General features: G+C 31.2%; 1 protein-coding gene across 1 annotated transcript in view; it reads right to left on the bottom strand.

Annotated features, from left to right (window-relative positions):
- Positions 1–18,470, bottom strand: part of LOC128175596 (uncharacterized) — a 97,419-nt gene that overhangs the window by 20,372 nt on the left and 58,577 nt on the right. Inside the window, exons 18-26 of the mRNA XM_052841352.1 lie at positions 17,117–17,229; positions 12,722–12,853; positions 12,579–12,631; positions 12,360–12,467; positions 11,112–11,222; positions 6,454–6,491; positions 3,011–3,108; positions 2,759–2,920; positions 2,586–2,658 (exon numbers count right to left, since the gene is read on the bottom strand). Of these exons, the coding sequence (XP_052697312.1) occupies positions 2,586–2,658; positions 2,759–2,920; positions 3,011–3,108; positions 6,454–6,491; positions 11,112–11,222; positions 12,360–12,467; positions 12,579–12,631; positions 12,722–12,853; positions 17,117–17,229 (888 nt within the window). The remainder of the gene's footprint in view (positions 1–2,585; positions 2,659–2,758; positions 2,921–3,010; positions 3,109–6,453; positions 6,492–11,111; positions 11,223–12,359; positions 12,468–12,578; positions 12,632–12,721; positions 12,854–17,116; positions 17,230–18,470) is intronic.

The raw sequence follows: 18,470 nt of genomic DNA, 5'->3' as shown, positions 1-18,470 counted from the left end.
CTTTACCATAAGGATGCTTTGTGCCAAATTTGGTTGAAATTGGCAAAGCGGTTTTAGAGAAGAAGTTCAAAATGTAAATAGTTTCGAGACGGCCAGACAGATGGACAGACGGACAGCTGACAAAATGTGATCAGAATAGCTCACATTTCTCATCTTGATTTCTAGAACAGAAGATTTTCCTCAAAATTAAAGTCTTCCAAGTTTTATTCACATATTTTCTGTTAAATATCAAGCTCTTTTTATTGTTTTAATATTTGTGAGAAGATTTTTCACAATTCCTAAAAAAAATCCCATTTGTGGCCCCAACCTTTTTCGGGGAATCATGATTTCAACAAACCTTAATCTGCACAAGTTTCAGTTTTTCCTGCTGAATGGTTTTCAAGAAGATTTTTTTTTAGGATTTTCTCTAAACATTCCTTGTTAAAATTAACCCCTCCCCCAAATGCTGCCCCACCCTACCACTATAAATCAAATTTTGAAAAAACTTGAATCTACTATACTCGAGGATGCTTCCATATAAGTTAAAGATTTTCATGCAAATTTTGTTTTGAGATGAAGTTTTTTTGCCAATAAGTTTACGATAATTCTAAATTATATCCCCTTTACAAAAGGGCGTAGCCCTTCATTTAAACAAACTTGAATTCCTTTACCCTATATAATGCTTTGTGTCAAATTGGGTTGAAATTGGCCGAGTGGTTTTGGACAAGAAGATACCAATATATACTGTTCACGAAGATGATAACGACAACGACTACAAACAATGGACATATTTTGATCCGATTATCTCACTTGAGCCTTCGGCTCAGGTGAGCTAAAATCCAGCAACACAAAACAGTTTTATCATTTAATCATTAACGTTCCTTAATTAAAATTTAAACAAATAATTATCAGTGATATTTAGGTTCAGATTTGTTAACAATTCTTCAGCGAGCATTACAATACACATTGCAATTGATGCTTGATGAATGACTCAACGATATGCTCGGAAATTGTTGAGTTTAGATTAGATCGTTGTATGCCATATATGAAATATTGTCTCAGCATCACAAATTCCTGGAAATAAACATTTGACTGACATTTGCAATGTTGAATTATTTTACACAATGACGTATAATTGAATCAAAAGGTATACGTGCGAAAAAGTATAACATAATGAAACATAAAATAACAATTAGCAAGTTGACCATTGACCATACACATTATTTCAAATTACTGCTAAGACCTGAAAACAAACTATATAAATTTAATTCAAATCAAACGATGCAATTTTCATTGGTGCTTTTGCAAATTTTAACAGTATATTAGTCGGTGTGTTTTTCATATAATTCAATTCAATTTATGTTATTTTCCTTGCTTTCTCAATCGTTCAGAATATTCGAAATTCAATCATCAGTAATGCAATGTAAAAGTATTTATTGGCAAGTAAAACAGAAAGTCATTAAGAAGGATTCTTATCTTCTACGACAATTGATGTATTATTTGAAAGTTTCATTTATCATTAAGGAATTATTAAAGCATGCGCATGTGAGGTAATGCGATCTTCTTTTAAAAAGAATAACAAGAAAATTCGTCATTCAATAAGATAGACCCTTAACTTACAAACCTTAACACAGTTGTATAAGTATTTGGTTAATTTGAACAGCAATTTTTATGAGGCATTTTATCCAATTTAAGTGCGTTGAACCCATGAAGCACACGACTTCTTTCACTCCCCCAAATAAATATTAAATAATTAAAATATCATTTCCTTTATTAATATAAAGACACAGGTAGATTCTTGACATTTTATATGTTTGCATTAAGGTTAAAAGGATTTCATGAGAGAGATATGAGTAAGATGTGATATAAAAACAATCAATACTTACGTACTTTAAGTATATTATCCGAACATCCATACTTCCGCTGAAAATTTTACACGAACTGCACAAATCCCGAACATGCCTCTAGGAAAGTCTCGTAAACTTTCATTCGAACACCTCTGGATTTATTATAGACTTAGGAAAAACAAACATCCCTAACACAATCGCAGGGATTTATATACTTATTTAAAAAAAACTTTTGGGTTACACCGAATAGCCGTATCAATAACATAGTTTGTTTCTATATAGAGAAAACGAACAGCGTGTAATCGGTGCAGGTTGAAGGAAATATTGTTTGAAATACAAATGTCTAGGATGAATATTCGTCATTTATATTTCAAGACATCAATTCTACAATTGTAATTTTAACAAAAAACTTTTTTTTATCATAAGTTCATTAAAATTGATATCGTTAACAAACGGTATGACATATTGTCTTCGGACTCTTTGATCGTGTGCCAGGTTCGAACCTTTCAATATAATATGGAGAACAGCCTTTCTTTCAAGACATTGTGTCAGCTTGATGAATAGATGGTCAAAGGGTTCTTTGTAAAACTGACAAACGAATATGTTGAATATGCAATTTTTAAATCAAAATCAAAAATATTTTTTTTCAAGAATTCATTTACCTTTTGAGGCGTCATGTAATTGCCTACAAAAATAATAAAAATACAATACATCAATAGATTTTATATTTACTATTATAGTGTATTTTTAGTATAAAACAGAGACATTTGAATCGATGTTACCTTCATTTACATTGATTTTGAAACAAAGTTCGTCTTTTATTCTCTCATTTCTGAAAAATAAAATAAAAATAAATGCACCACAAGTGAAAGTTTATTTAGTAACATCTTTTGCACAAAGAAGTGATTTTAAGAAAAAAAATATAAATTCACCGTGATGCCTCAAACAAATCTAAACATATCATCTTGTTTCCCAGTTCACGTCCAACCACAGTCAGGATGCCATTGGTTATCCCTCCAAGATATCTTGATTTTTCCAGTATTATTGACTGAACTTCAAGCGTTTTATCATAAAAACCAACCTCTACTTTAGGCCTATATATCAGAAATATGAACAAAAAAATAAAACAATGTTTGAGAAAAGAATAAAAAATAATAACACGTACTTACCTATCACTAACTCACCTATAATTGCCATTATTGATAATGCTGAACGGAACAGTGCATTGACCATTAATATAACACGTCATCTTCTCTAGGCGGTTAAACATCGTAAAATGCCCCTGCCAAAATTGAATTTTTGTTTAAGTATACGCTAGAAGCCAAAAAGACTGCCTTTTGGAGAAAATTTTGTTCTTTCCCCCGCAAAAAGACAGTTTAAGGCCAGAATCCTTGATTTTTTGTTTTAATTATTAAAACAAAATATGTTAACAATGCCAAAAATACATTTTTGTAAAATAATTATTTAACCAGTTTGAAATAAAGGCGTTTCTTAGATTTTGTTCCCTTGATAGACGGATTTAGGTACATGTACAATGTATGTGTGTGAGAAAGCTTTGTAGCAAATGCGAAGATTCATTGACTTTACTAGATAGCAACATCAATACGCGTTTGACTGGTTTAATTTAATTTAAATTCTTAATTCAAATTTTGAGCATTTTAATAACTAAGAGATTTTTTAATATTGATGTTGAAATGCCATGGAGCCAAATTTTGATATGAGTAACAGTATCCCTTCAAAGTGATTAAAAACAGAATGAAAAAAAACACGGACTTTTCAAGGATGTGAAGAAGGTGTGAAGTCGAACTTTGATTTTGATCACTTATTTCCATTAGAAGGGGTGAGTGAGATGGATAATGGTGTGAGTTATCTAACTTTTACATTAGCAAAGAATATCTAATTTATACAGTGCAAGAACTTTAAGTCTATCTATAACGTTCAGATTTTATTTGTGTTTACAAGTAATCATTAACAAGGGTTTTACATGTGTATATATTTGTGTTCCCACAAACATTGGAAAAGAAAAAATACAATATTTTGATTATATGCTAGTGATCTTTTGTTCTGCTGTCTTACTATGAACAATTTACTTTAATAATGCTTAACAAAGTCTCAATTAAAAAATAAAAGATATTGGCCCCTATAGGTCCTTAATTAGAGGGTTTGCCCTTAAAAGTCTTTGAAAAGGTCTTGGCATTTGCAACGTACATCGTAAAAGTCATAACAAATTGTTCCTCAGTCTTGAGATAAATAAGACAATGAGTTGTAGGTACCAATCAAGTAGCTCCCTAATATCATATATTATGACAGTCTTTCATTTATAAATGCTGAACAAAATCTTAATCGTAACGCGTGTTAGAGATATTTAGAAAAGACTCTTGGACCCTATAGGTCACTAAGTAAAGCAGCTTGCTCCTAAATAATATAACTTAAAATGTATTATAATTTTGCACAATTTTTTTTCGATATGTATTCACAAACTATTCCATAGGAAGAAGTTATGGATAAAAACGTATCAAAATTTTCCGAAATATTTTGTTCCAATTTTTCGCGCCAAAGCAAGTTGCAACGCTATGCGTTTTTGGCGTTCAGAAGTAACCCTGTTAATATTCAATCTGTTGTCTATTTCAAAAATCGGTAGTATCAAATTTTTGACATTCTGGCCCTTGTTAAGTATCATATCGATATTTAAAATGGTCAAACTGTTGTAATAAATCAAGATAAACATTTTTACGTCACAAATTGCTCAACAAAATCTTACTCGTCTTTGAGATATTAAGAAAGGACTCGTTGCTCTTTTTGGTCTCATAAATTAATATTGATATCTTTGAACATATGTTGGCAAAAGCACTGCTTTTGCCCTACAAGTCATAACAAAATATCTCATAGTTTTTAGGTAAATGAAACAATCAATTAAATGGGCCAACTAAGACACTATGACAGTTTTGATACTAGCTTGTTATTAAGAATCATATTCTGAACGAACTTTTACTCCAGGATATTTTACAAAATTTTTTCGTTGAAAAGTTTTGAAACATCAAACTTTTGATATTCTGGACCCTAAGCATCCCTTTTTACGTAAATACTGATCAAAATTTAAAAGGGTCAAACAGTTGTAAAACGTCACAATAAACTGTTTCGAATTAAGAATTCTTAACAAAATTTCAATCGGTCTTGTGATTTAACACAACTTTATTCTTAATGTGTTTACAGATTATTACATAAAAAAGTTATGAATAATAACGTGTTAAAATTCTCGTTCTTAATTTTTGCGCCATATCGCGCTTTTACGCTTTGCGCGTTTTGCACTTGAAAACAAAATTTTGTATAAATTGGATCTATCGACTATCAATTTTGAAAGTTTGACATTAGTATCGTGAATAGTTTTAGAGAACCTTTCTGCTCAAAAAAGGGTCTTGAATCTTGAATATCGACAAAAAATCAAGACCACAAGTAACAATATCGAAATTTAAAAAAAAATACTTAAATTTTAGAATTATGACCACTGGTAACCATCTGTAAAAAGAATGTTTGATATCGGTCCAAAAGTTTTCAAAATACACATGTTACTTCATTTATTTGTACCCTCGTTACGAAGAAAAGTAGGTCTTCCACCTGATTTTTGAAACGATACGATACCATATCAATTAAAACTTGCTGAACAAAGTGTTTTCTAATTTTTTTATAATGCATTACAAAATCTTGATCGATTTTAAGTTATTTGTGATATACTTAACGAGTCTCTCATCCCCTATACAAAATGTTCAGACCCTTTTACTTGATATTTTACAAAACTTCTGCAATTCTTATCTTTGTTGTTCTAACATCTATCTGAATTTTTTTTTTCATTTTTGAGATACAAAAGATCAAAAATTTTAAATGCCAACCCTGTAAATCTTTAATGGGGACTGATATTGGTGTTTTGATTAAGGGAATCGATAAAATCATAAATGGTTAGCAAAATATGTCTCCCTCTCTAGATATATTGCGTCAAATTGTAAAGACCAAATTATGTAACAAATGGACAGATAGACTGTGACGATCAACAGTTTTGCTTCTATAATGCATTACAAAATCTTGATTGTTTTAAAGTCATTTTTAGCCAATGACTTCTAATGAAGGGTCCTGCCTCTTTTTCCTCATTTTGTAGAAAAAAAAACCCTTTATTTTTTCCGCTACTTTTGTTACATATGTCCAAACAAAATTTCAATTTATGAAAAATACATATCAAAACGTATGAAAATTGACAATCCGTACAAAATTTTTGTGCCATATCGAGCTCGAATGAATGGTGTCACTAGAGTCAAATTAAACAACTACATGGTTGCAAACTTCGCACTATAGTCTAAAAATGGCATATCCATATTTCTGATAGTTTCTGGGTTTATCTCCACAAAATGGGACGTTAGCAATTATAAAATTAGCAATAAATCTTTACCGAATGTGACACCTTAATAAGAATGATAGAAAAAACAGTTCAAACACATTATATTTTTAGGAGGAAACGAAACTTCATAATTCGAAACAATATGAAAACAATAATGATTTTATGTTAGAAACGGGAGGCCTTTAAATAAATTGTGTTGAAAATAAAGCAATTGCCCAAAGAACACATCATTTAACTTACATCTTTTTCCATTCCATGGGTTATATTTTGGAAAACTTCTACAAAACAAAATATTTGTTAAAAATTATGATAGCTTTTAGGGAATAAATAAATACGATCAAGTAATATGTATTACTTGTATATCTTTATTGCCTTGTTAGGAATCTGCAATATAAACAATATGTACTGTAGATTCCTATTTAAATGCGAGGAATCAATTTCTGCGTAAAATCGCGAGAGGCAACCCTCGTGGATTTTAAAATCTCGCTTTTATTTTTCAGACAGTTTTGAACTATAGCAAATTATTGCAGAACATTGGTGATTGCGATTATATATTCTCGCGATTTGATACAGAACAATTGAATCGCGGAATTAAGTACTCGCGTAAAATAAGGAATTTGCAGTACTTTGGCCACATCGCTCATCTGAATTAAAAATCTAAATATGAAACTTGCATAGTTATCTAGTAAGTTGTAGCATTCTAGTTTGTGAACAGAATTTGTAACACTTTTCCTTTGTATTTCTATATTGAACTTTGAACCGCTATTCACTCTAAGGACAAGTTTACAATTCAATTAGATACTAAGGAGGTTAAAGATTTGAGTGTGTACGTGTATGATACCTGTAAATAGGGAAATCCTCTAATTTTATGTGTATTATGTCAATTTCTGCATACCGCGTAACTTTACAAGGTGTACCAAATGTGTACAAAGAAAAGTACCTAGAGGTGAATACTTTAAGCATTTCAAAATAGAAATTTAGACTTTGTGTATATGAAACGGCGTTGTATGTAAAGCAAACGATAAATTGAGAACGACGTTTAATTTCATCAAATTCATAAAATGTGAGAGTAGATCTAGTTGTTTTACACGTTCGCTTACAGGCACAGTTCATTAATCATAATCCAAATTTAATACGTGTACCTGTAAACATACTTGTATTTTTACACGTACCCAAAAACGTACATGTTCAAATGCTTAACCTCTCTAGTGTCTATACATAAACGTAACTTATCGAAAATATATATGTCATAAGATACAAGTAATTCATTAGACACTTCATCACTAAATTGCTCTTAAACGTTTTATATTTTAGACAAAATGACTGATGAAACAAGATATCTGTGAGACAATGCTCAGTAGTGATACCCCCGCTCTGATGTGAATATGCAAAAAAAAGCAAAGTCGACATTTAACAGAAAGCTGGCATCCGATTGGTACAGAAATATATCCTACAATATGGCATGCCTAAACAAACAGTGTGTCAAAATTTCAAGCATCTGCAATTAGCCGCTGAGAAATCTTTGACGGAAATTTGTTTGAAAATTTTGGCTAAAAAAAACCAAAGTACTCATTTAACAGGAAGTTGACGTCCAATTGGTACAAAAATACCGTACATCCCACGATATAGCATGCCTATACAAATAGTGTGTAAAAATTTCAAGCATCTGCGATAAACAGTTGGTGAGAATTCTTTGACAAAAATTTGTTTAAAACTTTTTGCTAAAAATAAACAGTCGTCATTTAACAGGAAGTTGACGTCTGATTGGTACAAAAATATATCCCACGATATGGCATGCCTATACAAATACTGTGTAAAAATTTCAATCATCTGTCATAAACCGTTGCTGAGAATTCTTTGAAAAAAAATTTGTTTGATATTTTTGCTAAAAATAAACAAAGTCGTTATTTAACAGTAAGTTGACGTCCGATTGGTCCAAAAATATATCCCACGATACGGCATGCCTATACAAATATTGTGTAAAAATTTCAGGCATCTGCGATAAATAGTTCCTGAGAAATCTTTGACGAAAATTTGTTTGAAAATCTTGGTTAAAAAAACAGGCAAAGTCGTCATTTAACAGAAAGTTGACGTCCGATTGGTACAAAAATATATCCCACGATATGGCATGCCTTAACAAACACTGTGTCAAAATTTCAAGCATCTGCAATAAATACTTGTTGAGATAAATGCGACAGAAATTTTTGTTACGGACGAACGGACAGACAGACAGACACACAAGGGTAAAACAGTATACCCCCTCTCCTTAGGAGCGGGGGTATAATAAATGTAGAGTTCTTCTTATTTGTCCCGTCCGCTAATAGAAAAGGAACCCAAAGACTAGCAGCATCATTTTTAAACGAGAAGAAAGCTGGTGGACGCCTGCCATTTTAGGCAGAGGAATAAAATGCTTCTGGAACAAAATAATGACAATATTCGGGATACTCTCTTAACCTGTAGATAATGGACAATTTCACTTTGAGCCATTATAATTAGCTGATAAAGTCCGTTCGATATGTAATTTAGTCGATATCATTAAAAACAACTTTGTATATTTTTAAAAGTCCGACATATTACAACGAGCTTAGCCAAATTTTAAAATGCAGAATTTCATAACAATTTATAATTTATCAACATATAACCCTTTCAAATCAGGTGTTTCATCACTCTAGATGGAAACTTGATTGGGGTTCAACAACATTTAACTTATTGGGTATCTGTTTTTCTGTTGATTTAGAACAAATTACTGACCTAAACTACTCTTTGCAGATTCCTAAAATAAAAAGTATGATACAACATTGGAATAGAAGAATTCTAACTCCAATTGGTCATGTGACTGTAGTAAAGTCCTTAATCATTCCAAAAATCAACCACTTATTTATATCATTGCCGACACCCAGAAGGGAGACAATTTTATCTCTCAATAAAGACATTTTTGAATTTGTTTGGAATGCAAAGTGTGACAAAATAAAGCGTTCAGTTATAACTCAAGACTATCAACAAGGAGGGTTAAAAATGTTAGAAATGAACAAATTTATTATGTCATTGAAATGCTCATGGTTGAAAAGATTGATTAAAGGTATAAAAAAATCATGGATAGATATTTTTGAAGCTATTTATGGTGTACAAATTGTTAACAAATTACTTTATTTTGGTGATGCATTCATATCAGAATGTGTAATTCCAAAAAATAATGTTTTTTGGCAAGATGTTTTCAATTCTTTTCTCTGTGTTATAAAATCTTTTAATGGGAGTTTCGTCAAAGAAAACCTCCCTAGTATTCCTGTTTGGTATAACACAAACATTAAAGTGGGTATGAAAACACTATTTATAAAAAGCTGGTATGAAAAGGGTGTCAAAATAATCAGTGATTTTCTTGATGTGGATGGAAATCTTTTACCACATGATATTTTTCAACATAGATTCAATATGAATGTCTGCATTATGCAGTATAACAGTGTAGTAAGTGCCATATCAAGATATCTTAAATCTTTTCTTACAAAAAATTCATACCAAGGGTTTATTACTCCATACATTCCAATATATTATAAATCTTTGTTGTTGTATAATAAATGTACTAATGTAGTGTATAGACAATTAAACTCTTGTAATGTAATTCCTACTTCCATATCCAAGTGGGAATCAGAGTTAGTTCAATATGGAGCCAAAATATGTGTTAATGATGCTTTTAATGTATGCTTTAAAACAACCAAAGACACTCAGCTACAATGGTTACAATTTAGATTACTTCATAGAATTCTACCTGTGAATCATTACTTAAAAAAAATTAAGGTGGTGTCCTCTGACTGTTGCTCATTTTGTAAACATGAAGTTGAGACAATTCAGCATGTCTTCATAAACTGTGAAAAAGTATCCACAATATGGAGCAACCTTAGCTTGCATATTTACCATGCAACTTCCTTAAGACTTGGTTTTAATGTAGTTAATATTTTGTTTGGTGAACTTCCAATGTCTAAAAACAACAAAGTTATTAATTTAATTATTCTATGTTCGAAACAATATTTGTTTACTTGTTTAAAAAAAGGCAAACTGCCATGTCTCTCTGGTCTTTTATCTTATTTATTCAACAAATACAAGGTTGAAAAATATATAGCCTGTAAAAATTTTGAAATGCAAAAATTTGTCAATACCTGGAAACCCTGGTATTCTATTTTTGACACTAACTAACACTTTGTTCATTAATTACCAATTTATGTGCTTTCATCCGTTCTAATATTCTTACTCTTTATATTTACCATATGATTTTTCTGTTTTTCTTTTGTTTTTGTTTTTTGTTTTTGGTTTAATTCTTTTGGTATTTTTTCAATTTAAGCAGCCTCTACCAATTAGATTGAGTGTGAGAGAGTGAGCATGTGTGAAAGAATATTTAAAAAACTGTATTGAATTTATTTATTATGTTTCTTGAGAGTAAAATTAAAAAAAAAAACAAAAACAAAAAAAACAAAAAACATATAACCCTTGCTTTTACCGATAATTGCTTCGTTTAAGCATTAAGATTTAAACTAGACAAAAAAATACATTTACGTTTTATTTATACACGAAAGCTAAATTTAATCAGTGTCATATTGGACCTAGTTGCAGAGTTCATTGATGATCCTAGTATATTGCTATATGAATTATATGTATAGATCTTTTACACATGTCACAGTTACAAGTCAATTACTAACTAATTATTTATTTACAAAATATATGATCTCTGTATCTAACCGAAAATAGAAACGTGACATTCAAAATCATAATGGAGTTTAATTGATTAAAGGAAAAATAGATCAAACGTGCAAATACTGAAAAAAGAAAATTAAAAAAATTAATAATATGGCTCAGGCCTAACCACATATATATTGCTTACAAGTCTACGGAAGTAAAAAAGTACTTGCTTTGAGCACATGTAGAGCCAACATATCCCGGTCGACACAGGCAATTTGTTTCATTAAAATTTCTGAAACACACGGCATCATTCTGGCAGTGAGAATGGCGAGTACAAAAACCTTTAAAAAGTATGAAATTTTAATCAGTAAAGACACACAGCCAATAATTGATATAATTAAACACTTGGCTATGTGCTTACTATCATAGCAAAACGACAGCGTATTTAAAATTAAACTATATTGATCTTCGTAAAAAAGTTTTATGTGTAATATCCCTCTGCTTCATCAAAATCAATATCAATAGATTCAAATGAAACAAAGTTGAAGCGATGAAGCACCGCAAGGTTTTTTTTCAAAAATTGATAATGTGTCTAATCACGATATGAAGAAAACTAGACATAGTGATAAGAAAAAGCAATATTTTACCATCACAGTATAAAATTCAAAATATTAACTGTATATGAGAATAATATACTGTTATATACATTGCCAGTTTATATACCCAATACAATGAAGCGCTGCTTTTAAATTTTATTTCAGAATAGCAATTTGTTGTATTGGTTTCTAACAAAAATTGCTTCAATCAGCAAGAGTTATCTTTCTTTACAATATACAATTGAAGGTTTTACTTACATGTTTTACATACAGTAATTTTTTAGAAAAGGTTTTCTGTTTCTTAATTTAGGTAAGATAATTATCAATGGATCCATATGTTTTAGAAATACTAAAAATGTAAACCAGAGCATTTTGTTACAATACAAAAAAGGGAATATAATGATATTCTAGTTATTGGTATGACCTTAAAAAAGGGATATGTTGTCTTGAATAAACTGTGACACTGGTTATTAAAATTTTGTTGTCCCAAATCTGCTCTCTTAGAATAGATTTTAAACATTTGAAATGCTATCAGTTTCGAACTGTCTCGGTCACGTTTTTCCTAAATCATAATTGATATAAATAGATGTCGCCTTCTAACATAAATTGGGGCCAAGCACCGCCCCCTTTGCAGCTACATGCCTTAATAATTGTGAGTTAACAAAAAATGTGAGTTTATTTTCTACAAAAGTTATCTCTCTTGTCAGAGGGATATTTCACCTCAAATTAAAAAAAATCGTCCATATATACCAAGAAGCTAATGTAAAAAGTTTCAAACAACATAATACTTGGTTTTATATTGCTTTGGATGCGTTTAGAGACGATTAGCTACTAAAACCAATTACGAGCCAATTTCAAATAATGATATATCAAGATACATACTGTTTTCACAGTACTTTCCCCAGTTTCCTTGTTGACAGTGGCATTTTAGATGTCCCATAATTGTGGTCTGACAGTAGGCATTATTAACGCAAGGATTTGGTGAACATTCTGTTGATAATGTTAGAAATAAATAAAGATGACCAATAATGAAAAATGCTTTTATGACTTAACAATATAAGTTAATTGAAATTTTATTTTTTTTTGATTTACTGAACTTACTATCAGTGATGTCATTTGTTTGGACTTTGTAACAACGTGATTCACCGTTTGCGCTTTAAAAAATAAAAACAATTGAAATAAATACATTTCAATTTTTTAAGTGCAGGTTTTTACAGTTACAAATGTTTACTTATGATACGTACCATAGCATAAAACACACCGTATTGCTACCACAAGCTGATGTGTTAGTGTAAACTATCTCGTATCGACATAGCCCCGTGTTCAGTTCCGGAGTATATATGCCAGTGTGTTCATCATGTGTAATCAAACTTGGGCTTAAATCAAAACATTAAAAAAGATGATGTAATTAGTTTGTTTTTCCATTTTAAATTGATTTTAGACTAAAACCGATATGTTATCACCAAAACAATGTTTATTGCTACATTTTATTTTGATATATATATATATGGATTTTCGAAGTGTACATAGCAAAACTGTCAGTGTTCATATGATATCTTGCATCATAGTAAACCATGGTTGTTAGGTAAGCAGGTGCACGATTTTTTCAGTAAACAAGAGGGCAATAGACCTTAACGATCCCCTGAGTACCAGAGCCCAAACACAGACCAATAAATGACTCTCATATTAAGTTTCATTCTAAAGTGAAAAAAAATTAAATATTGTAATGACTTTCACATCTCTACTCGAAATCTTTAAAAAAGAACTATGAAGCCAATAATTTTTACGAAAAACTTTAGGATCATAATTGAGTGCATGATTTGATATTGAGAAGGTGCAAGACTGTGATAAGAAATAATTTTCCTGCATTTGTTAACTTTCAAGATAGGTTTATGTGTGTTTTCACAAATCTAGATAAACTAAAACAAGATGGCTAGTAAACATGTTTCATTTAAAACTATCTCTCCCCCCCCCCCGCAAGGTCCGACAGAAACTCTAACCATTTAATGGGGCAATTAAACGACAAAAGAAATGCCATTTATATCCTTTAGACCCTCCAGTTTTTCCGTATTCAACCACCATCAATGGCTTTTACAACAGAATCAGTTTACATGTTCTGCTTATTAGTTATTTTGGCTAGCCAAGTATTCCTTTACTACCAACAAGTCTATTTGTTTATTTAGAAAGTTCAAAAACTTTTTTTATTTCAAGTGATAAAACAAGAGGCCAATTGGCCTTAATGGTCACCTGAGTAGCATATAACCCATACACAAACTTGTCGAGGAGTCTCATATATGCATTTAATTAATTAGGTTTCATTCTGGAGTAGAAAAATTATAAATTTGTAATGACGACCACCTCCCTGCCTGAAATCCTTCAAAAAGAACTATGAAACCTATAATTTTGGCAAAAAACTTAAAGATCTGGTCTACAAAATCATGAATTTAGTTTTCCTTTCAGGTGTGTGGGAGTAAAGAAGATAATTTTTTAACATTATATGCATTAACACCTATACGTCCATTTTGGCCCTGCCCTCGAGTCAAAACCCATACTCCCGGGGAAATGAAAATTAAAATTTCAGTAGAGGACTTCCTGGTAAACATAATTATAAGTCATTTTTAATACAGATGTGTGAGAATAGAGAAGACAATTTTCAAACATTATATGCATTAACACTATATTGCCATATTGCCCCCCCCCTCATGTCCTGAACCCCTGACCCAGAGGCCATGAATTTCACAATTTAGGTAGAGGAGTTAGTGGACATTATAACCATTTATTCAGTTTTTTGCCCACGTGTGGGAGTAGAGAAGAAGATTTTTTAAGATTTAAAACATTTTTACAATATGGCCATATTGGCCCACCCTATAGCCTGAACCCCTAACAAAGGGGTCAAGAAATTTACAATTTTGGTAGAGGGCTTCATGGACATTATAACCAGGCATTTAGTTTTTAACAAATATATATGTAAGTGGAGAAGAATATTTTCTAAGATTTAATACATTTTAACTATATGGCCATATTGGCCCCACCCTAGAGCCTGAACCCCTGACCCAAGGGTCATGAATTTCACAACTTTGGTAGAGGGCCTCATGGACATCATAATCATGCATTTAGTTTTTAACAAATATAAATGGGAGTTGAGAAGAAGATTTTCTAAGATTTAATACATTTTTACTATATGGCAATATTGGCCCCACCCTAGAGCCTGAACCCCTGAACCAGAGGTCATGAATTTCACAATTTTGGTAGAAGGCTTAATGGACATCATAACCATGCTTTCAGTTTTTTCCTCACATGTGTGGAAATAGAGAAGAAGATTTTTGAAAATTTGGCTTTTTTTGCATATTTTGCCCCTCCCGTGGCACCCCAGGGATGGTGGGGCCATGAATTTCACAATTTAGATTCGTCGTACCATAGAGATGCTTCACACCAAAAATGGTAACGATTGGTAGTTTTCAAGAAGAAATTAAAAATGTAAAATTTTTCACGCACGACGCACGGCGCAGGACGCACGACGAAGACCAATTGCAATAGGTCACCTGAGTGACTCAGGTGACCTTAAACTTGCATGACTCTTCTGACCAAAAAACTTCTACATTACATTATATTCAATGATTAATTACTAAATATCAACAGGCTAGGGAAGATATTTCTACTATGAGAAAGCAAGGACATATAACTCCATTTACTGTTACACCCCCTCAACCCACCCCCACCCCTTATTGAACTCTTTCAAATGCTTTCACAATATCTTAACTTTGATAGAATCATTCTTTCTCTATCCTAAATATGTTAATTTGCACATTTCTTTCATTGAAATTCAAAAGCCTAATAAATTAAAAAGACATATCCCCCCCCCCCGTCATAACCATTGTCTTATATGAAGATGACGTGAAATATAATTAAAGATGTCAAACTTTTAGTTTTTTCCTATGCAGTCAGTTTGTATTCTACGTAAGAAGACATCTTTAAACACTATATACATAAACACTATATGACCATTTTGGCAGGGTCCTGCAGTAAACACCCCTACCCTATACATTATATGACTGTTTTGTCCCGCCTTAGATTCAAAATCCCTACCTTAGGGGACATAAAATTTACAACTTTGGTAGAGGGCTTTATTTTCTTTATTAACATGCAGTTACATTTATTCAATATGAGCAGAAGTGGAGAAAACAATATTTTAGCATTTAATGCATTAACATTACATGATCATTCGAGTCAGAACCCCTTCTCTAGGGGATAGGAAGTCTACAATTTTTGTAGAGGGCCCCCTAGTCTAAAAAATCTAAAATTCATTTTCACTTCATTTGATATAGAGAAGATTTTTAAATTTTATATGCATTAACATGATATGGCCATATTGGCCTCACCCTGAGGTCTAAACCCGTGACCTTATAAGGGCCATGAATTTCACAATTTAGGTAGAGGAGTTTGTGGACATTGTAACCATGCATTCAGATATTATCAACATTTGTGGGAGTAGAAAAGATTTTCTGAGATTTAATACATTTTTATTATATGACTATATTCGCCCCGCCTTAGGGCCTGAATCTCTTTCCAAGGGGTCATGAATTTCATTATCTAGGTAGAGGAGTTCGTGGATACTATAACTATGCATATAGTTTTTAACAAAATATATGGTAGTAGAGAAGAAGATTTTGTAAGATTTTACACATTTCAAAAAATGGCCAAATTTGCCCTATCCTAGGGCCTAAATCCCTGACCCAGAAGCCATGAATTTCACAATTTAGATAGAGGGCTTCATGGACATCGCAACCATGTATTTAGTTATTTCCTCATTATCTATGGACGTAGAGAAGAAATGTAATGAAAATTTGACTTTTTTCATATTTTGACCTGTCTGTGCCCCCCCCCCCCCCCCGGGAGGTGGTAGAGCCATGAATTTTACAATTTAGATTTCTCTTAATGATAGAGATGCTTTAAACCAAAAATGGCAACAATTAGCCTTGACAAATAGAAATAGGGCACCTGAGTGACTCAGGCGACAAGACGATCATAAATAATGCTTAAAAGTTATTTATACATTCTCAAATTCTTCAGGTTAACTCAAAGAAAGAACAGATCCCCGTCAGTCATATCTTAAAATAATTTTTCTTAAAAACTTGTTTTAATACCAATTTTAATAATTTTTTTCTTTACCAGTAAAAGATTAAATTAAATCTAGAATGTAAGAAAAAAGTACAATTTCTTGTTTCCATATTATAAAGTGCTCAACGAAAACATATTTTTTAATATATATGTACATTTCTATAGTAAACATTTAACCAGCAACATGAAAACCTTTAAATAAATCTTTCGTTTTGTCAAGATTTTTGTTTGAAGTGAGAAGAAAATGTTGAAAGTTTACAATATATATATATATATATATATATATATATATATATATATATATATATATATATATATATATATATATATATATATATATATTAAGTGTTGGATTGGGTTGTCGGCAAGGAATAAAAAGCATTAAGCTCCAAGGACAGTTGATTTTGTTAATATTTTTATTGCGATAATTATTTTTAAAAAAAAACTTTGAAAATATATAGAGCACTATTAAAAATCTCTGAATCAATTGATATGGAATTATTCACCGTAAAAATTATTACCATGATCCATTTGTTTCTGCATACATATAAAAATGACAGGGATTTCCTTTTTTGCATCCAATTACGGACTCCATTTGAGGTGTTTTTGAGGAAAACGAACAACCAGGAAACATCTTGATGCACAAAAACACAACAAAGCGTCAAAATACTATTGATTTTTTGTGAAAATTATTTTTTTTTTATTTAAACATTTTATTGTGCTTTCATGGCGAAAGTTATAAACCAAGGATAACAAGATGTATTGTATTACCCAAATATTTAATCTAAATTGTAAATGTACAGGTTAACAAACATTCAAAATGCTTCTGTTCTATTCAATCTATATGAAAATATATGTACGGGACCAGGCAAAATTTATCATCATGATGGGACCGGTACAAACAGGCATGGGACAATGACTTTTTCCATGAAAAAAAAAAGCATGGGACAAAAACTATTTTAGTATTAGATACCCATGGGACAAATACCTTTCTAAAATGAGTTACAGTTCTCAACTCAGGAGAAACATTTATTATTTCATTTTATAAACAAAATAATCATTCAAGAGGGATCTGAGTTACATCTATTCCCCTTGTTATCCGAAACTGCTACCTTTAACTTACACTTACGTTCTATGAAAAGATATTTTGTTTTAAAATTAGAAATCATATGCAATTTTGAGAAAAAAATATGCCTCATATTGTTAATTCAATTGAGGTTCAAGAGAAATATGGCCATTATGTAAACCCACCATTTCCACTTTTCTCTATTTAACACAGAGTCATAGGGCTTTCCTTCAAAAAACCATATCTCAGAAATCTGTTAGAGGTCAGTTGTTGTTTTACCTCCTTCAATAAGACACCTTTTTCAATACCACATACATCTACATGATATCATGATAAAAGCATCACTTCACTTAGAAATACCCTTACATGTATACCCCCCCCCCCCCCATCTTTTGATTTTCATTAAAGGCATTAGTTAGAAATGTTTTACTTAATACATGTATTATGAAACTTATGGTTATTTCCTTGAGTCATTTCTCACACATACTTGAAATAATCATCACTGATCCTAAGAATTGCTTCTTTTTGGTTAATTGGATATCACGATTTGTAGCATTATTTTTATTCACTTATTAGACATGCTGTCCTGCATGTGGTTTCTTTTTTTCATGAAAGAGGAAGCTAACAGTCATATTAAGTGAATATCTTATATCTATTCTGGTTTTTAGTCTCCTTTAATTAAACCATGGTAAAACAGCAAGACCTACAAGTGTGATACCTGTCTTGAATTTTAAAAAAAATCAAACATAACAGGGTAGTTAGAGACGGATAAAAAATTCATGAAAAATGTTAAACTTCACATGCGTTTC

The sequence above is a fragment of the Crassostrea angulata genome, chromosome 3 (genome assembly GCF_025612915.1).
Source record: "Crassostrea angulata isolate pt1a10 chromosome 3, ASM2561291v2, whole genome shotgun sequence".
NCBI lineage: Eukaryota > Metazoa > Mollusca > Bivalvia > Ostreida > Ostreidae > Magallana > Magallana angulata.
The sequence above is the reverse complement of the archived record's forward strand: the minus strand, read 5'-3'. Positions and strand labels throughout refer to the sequence as shown.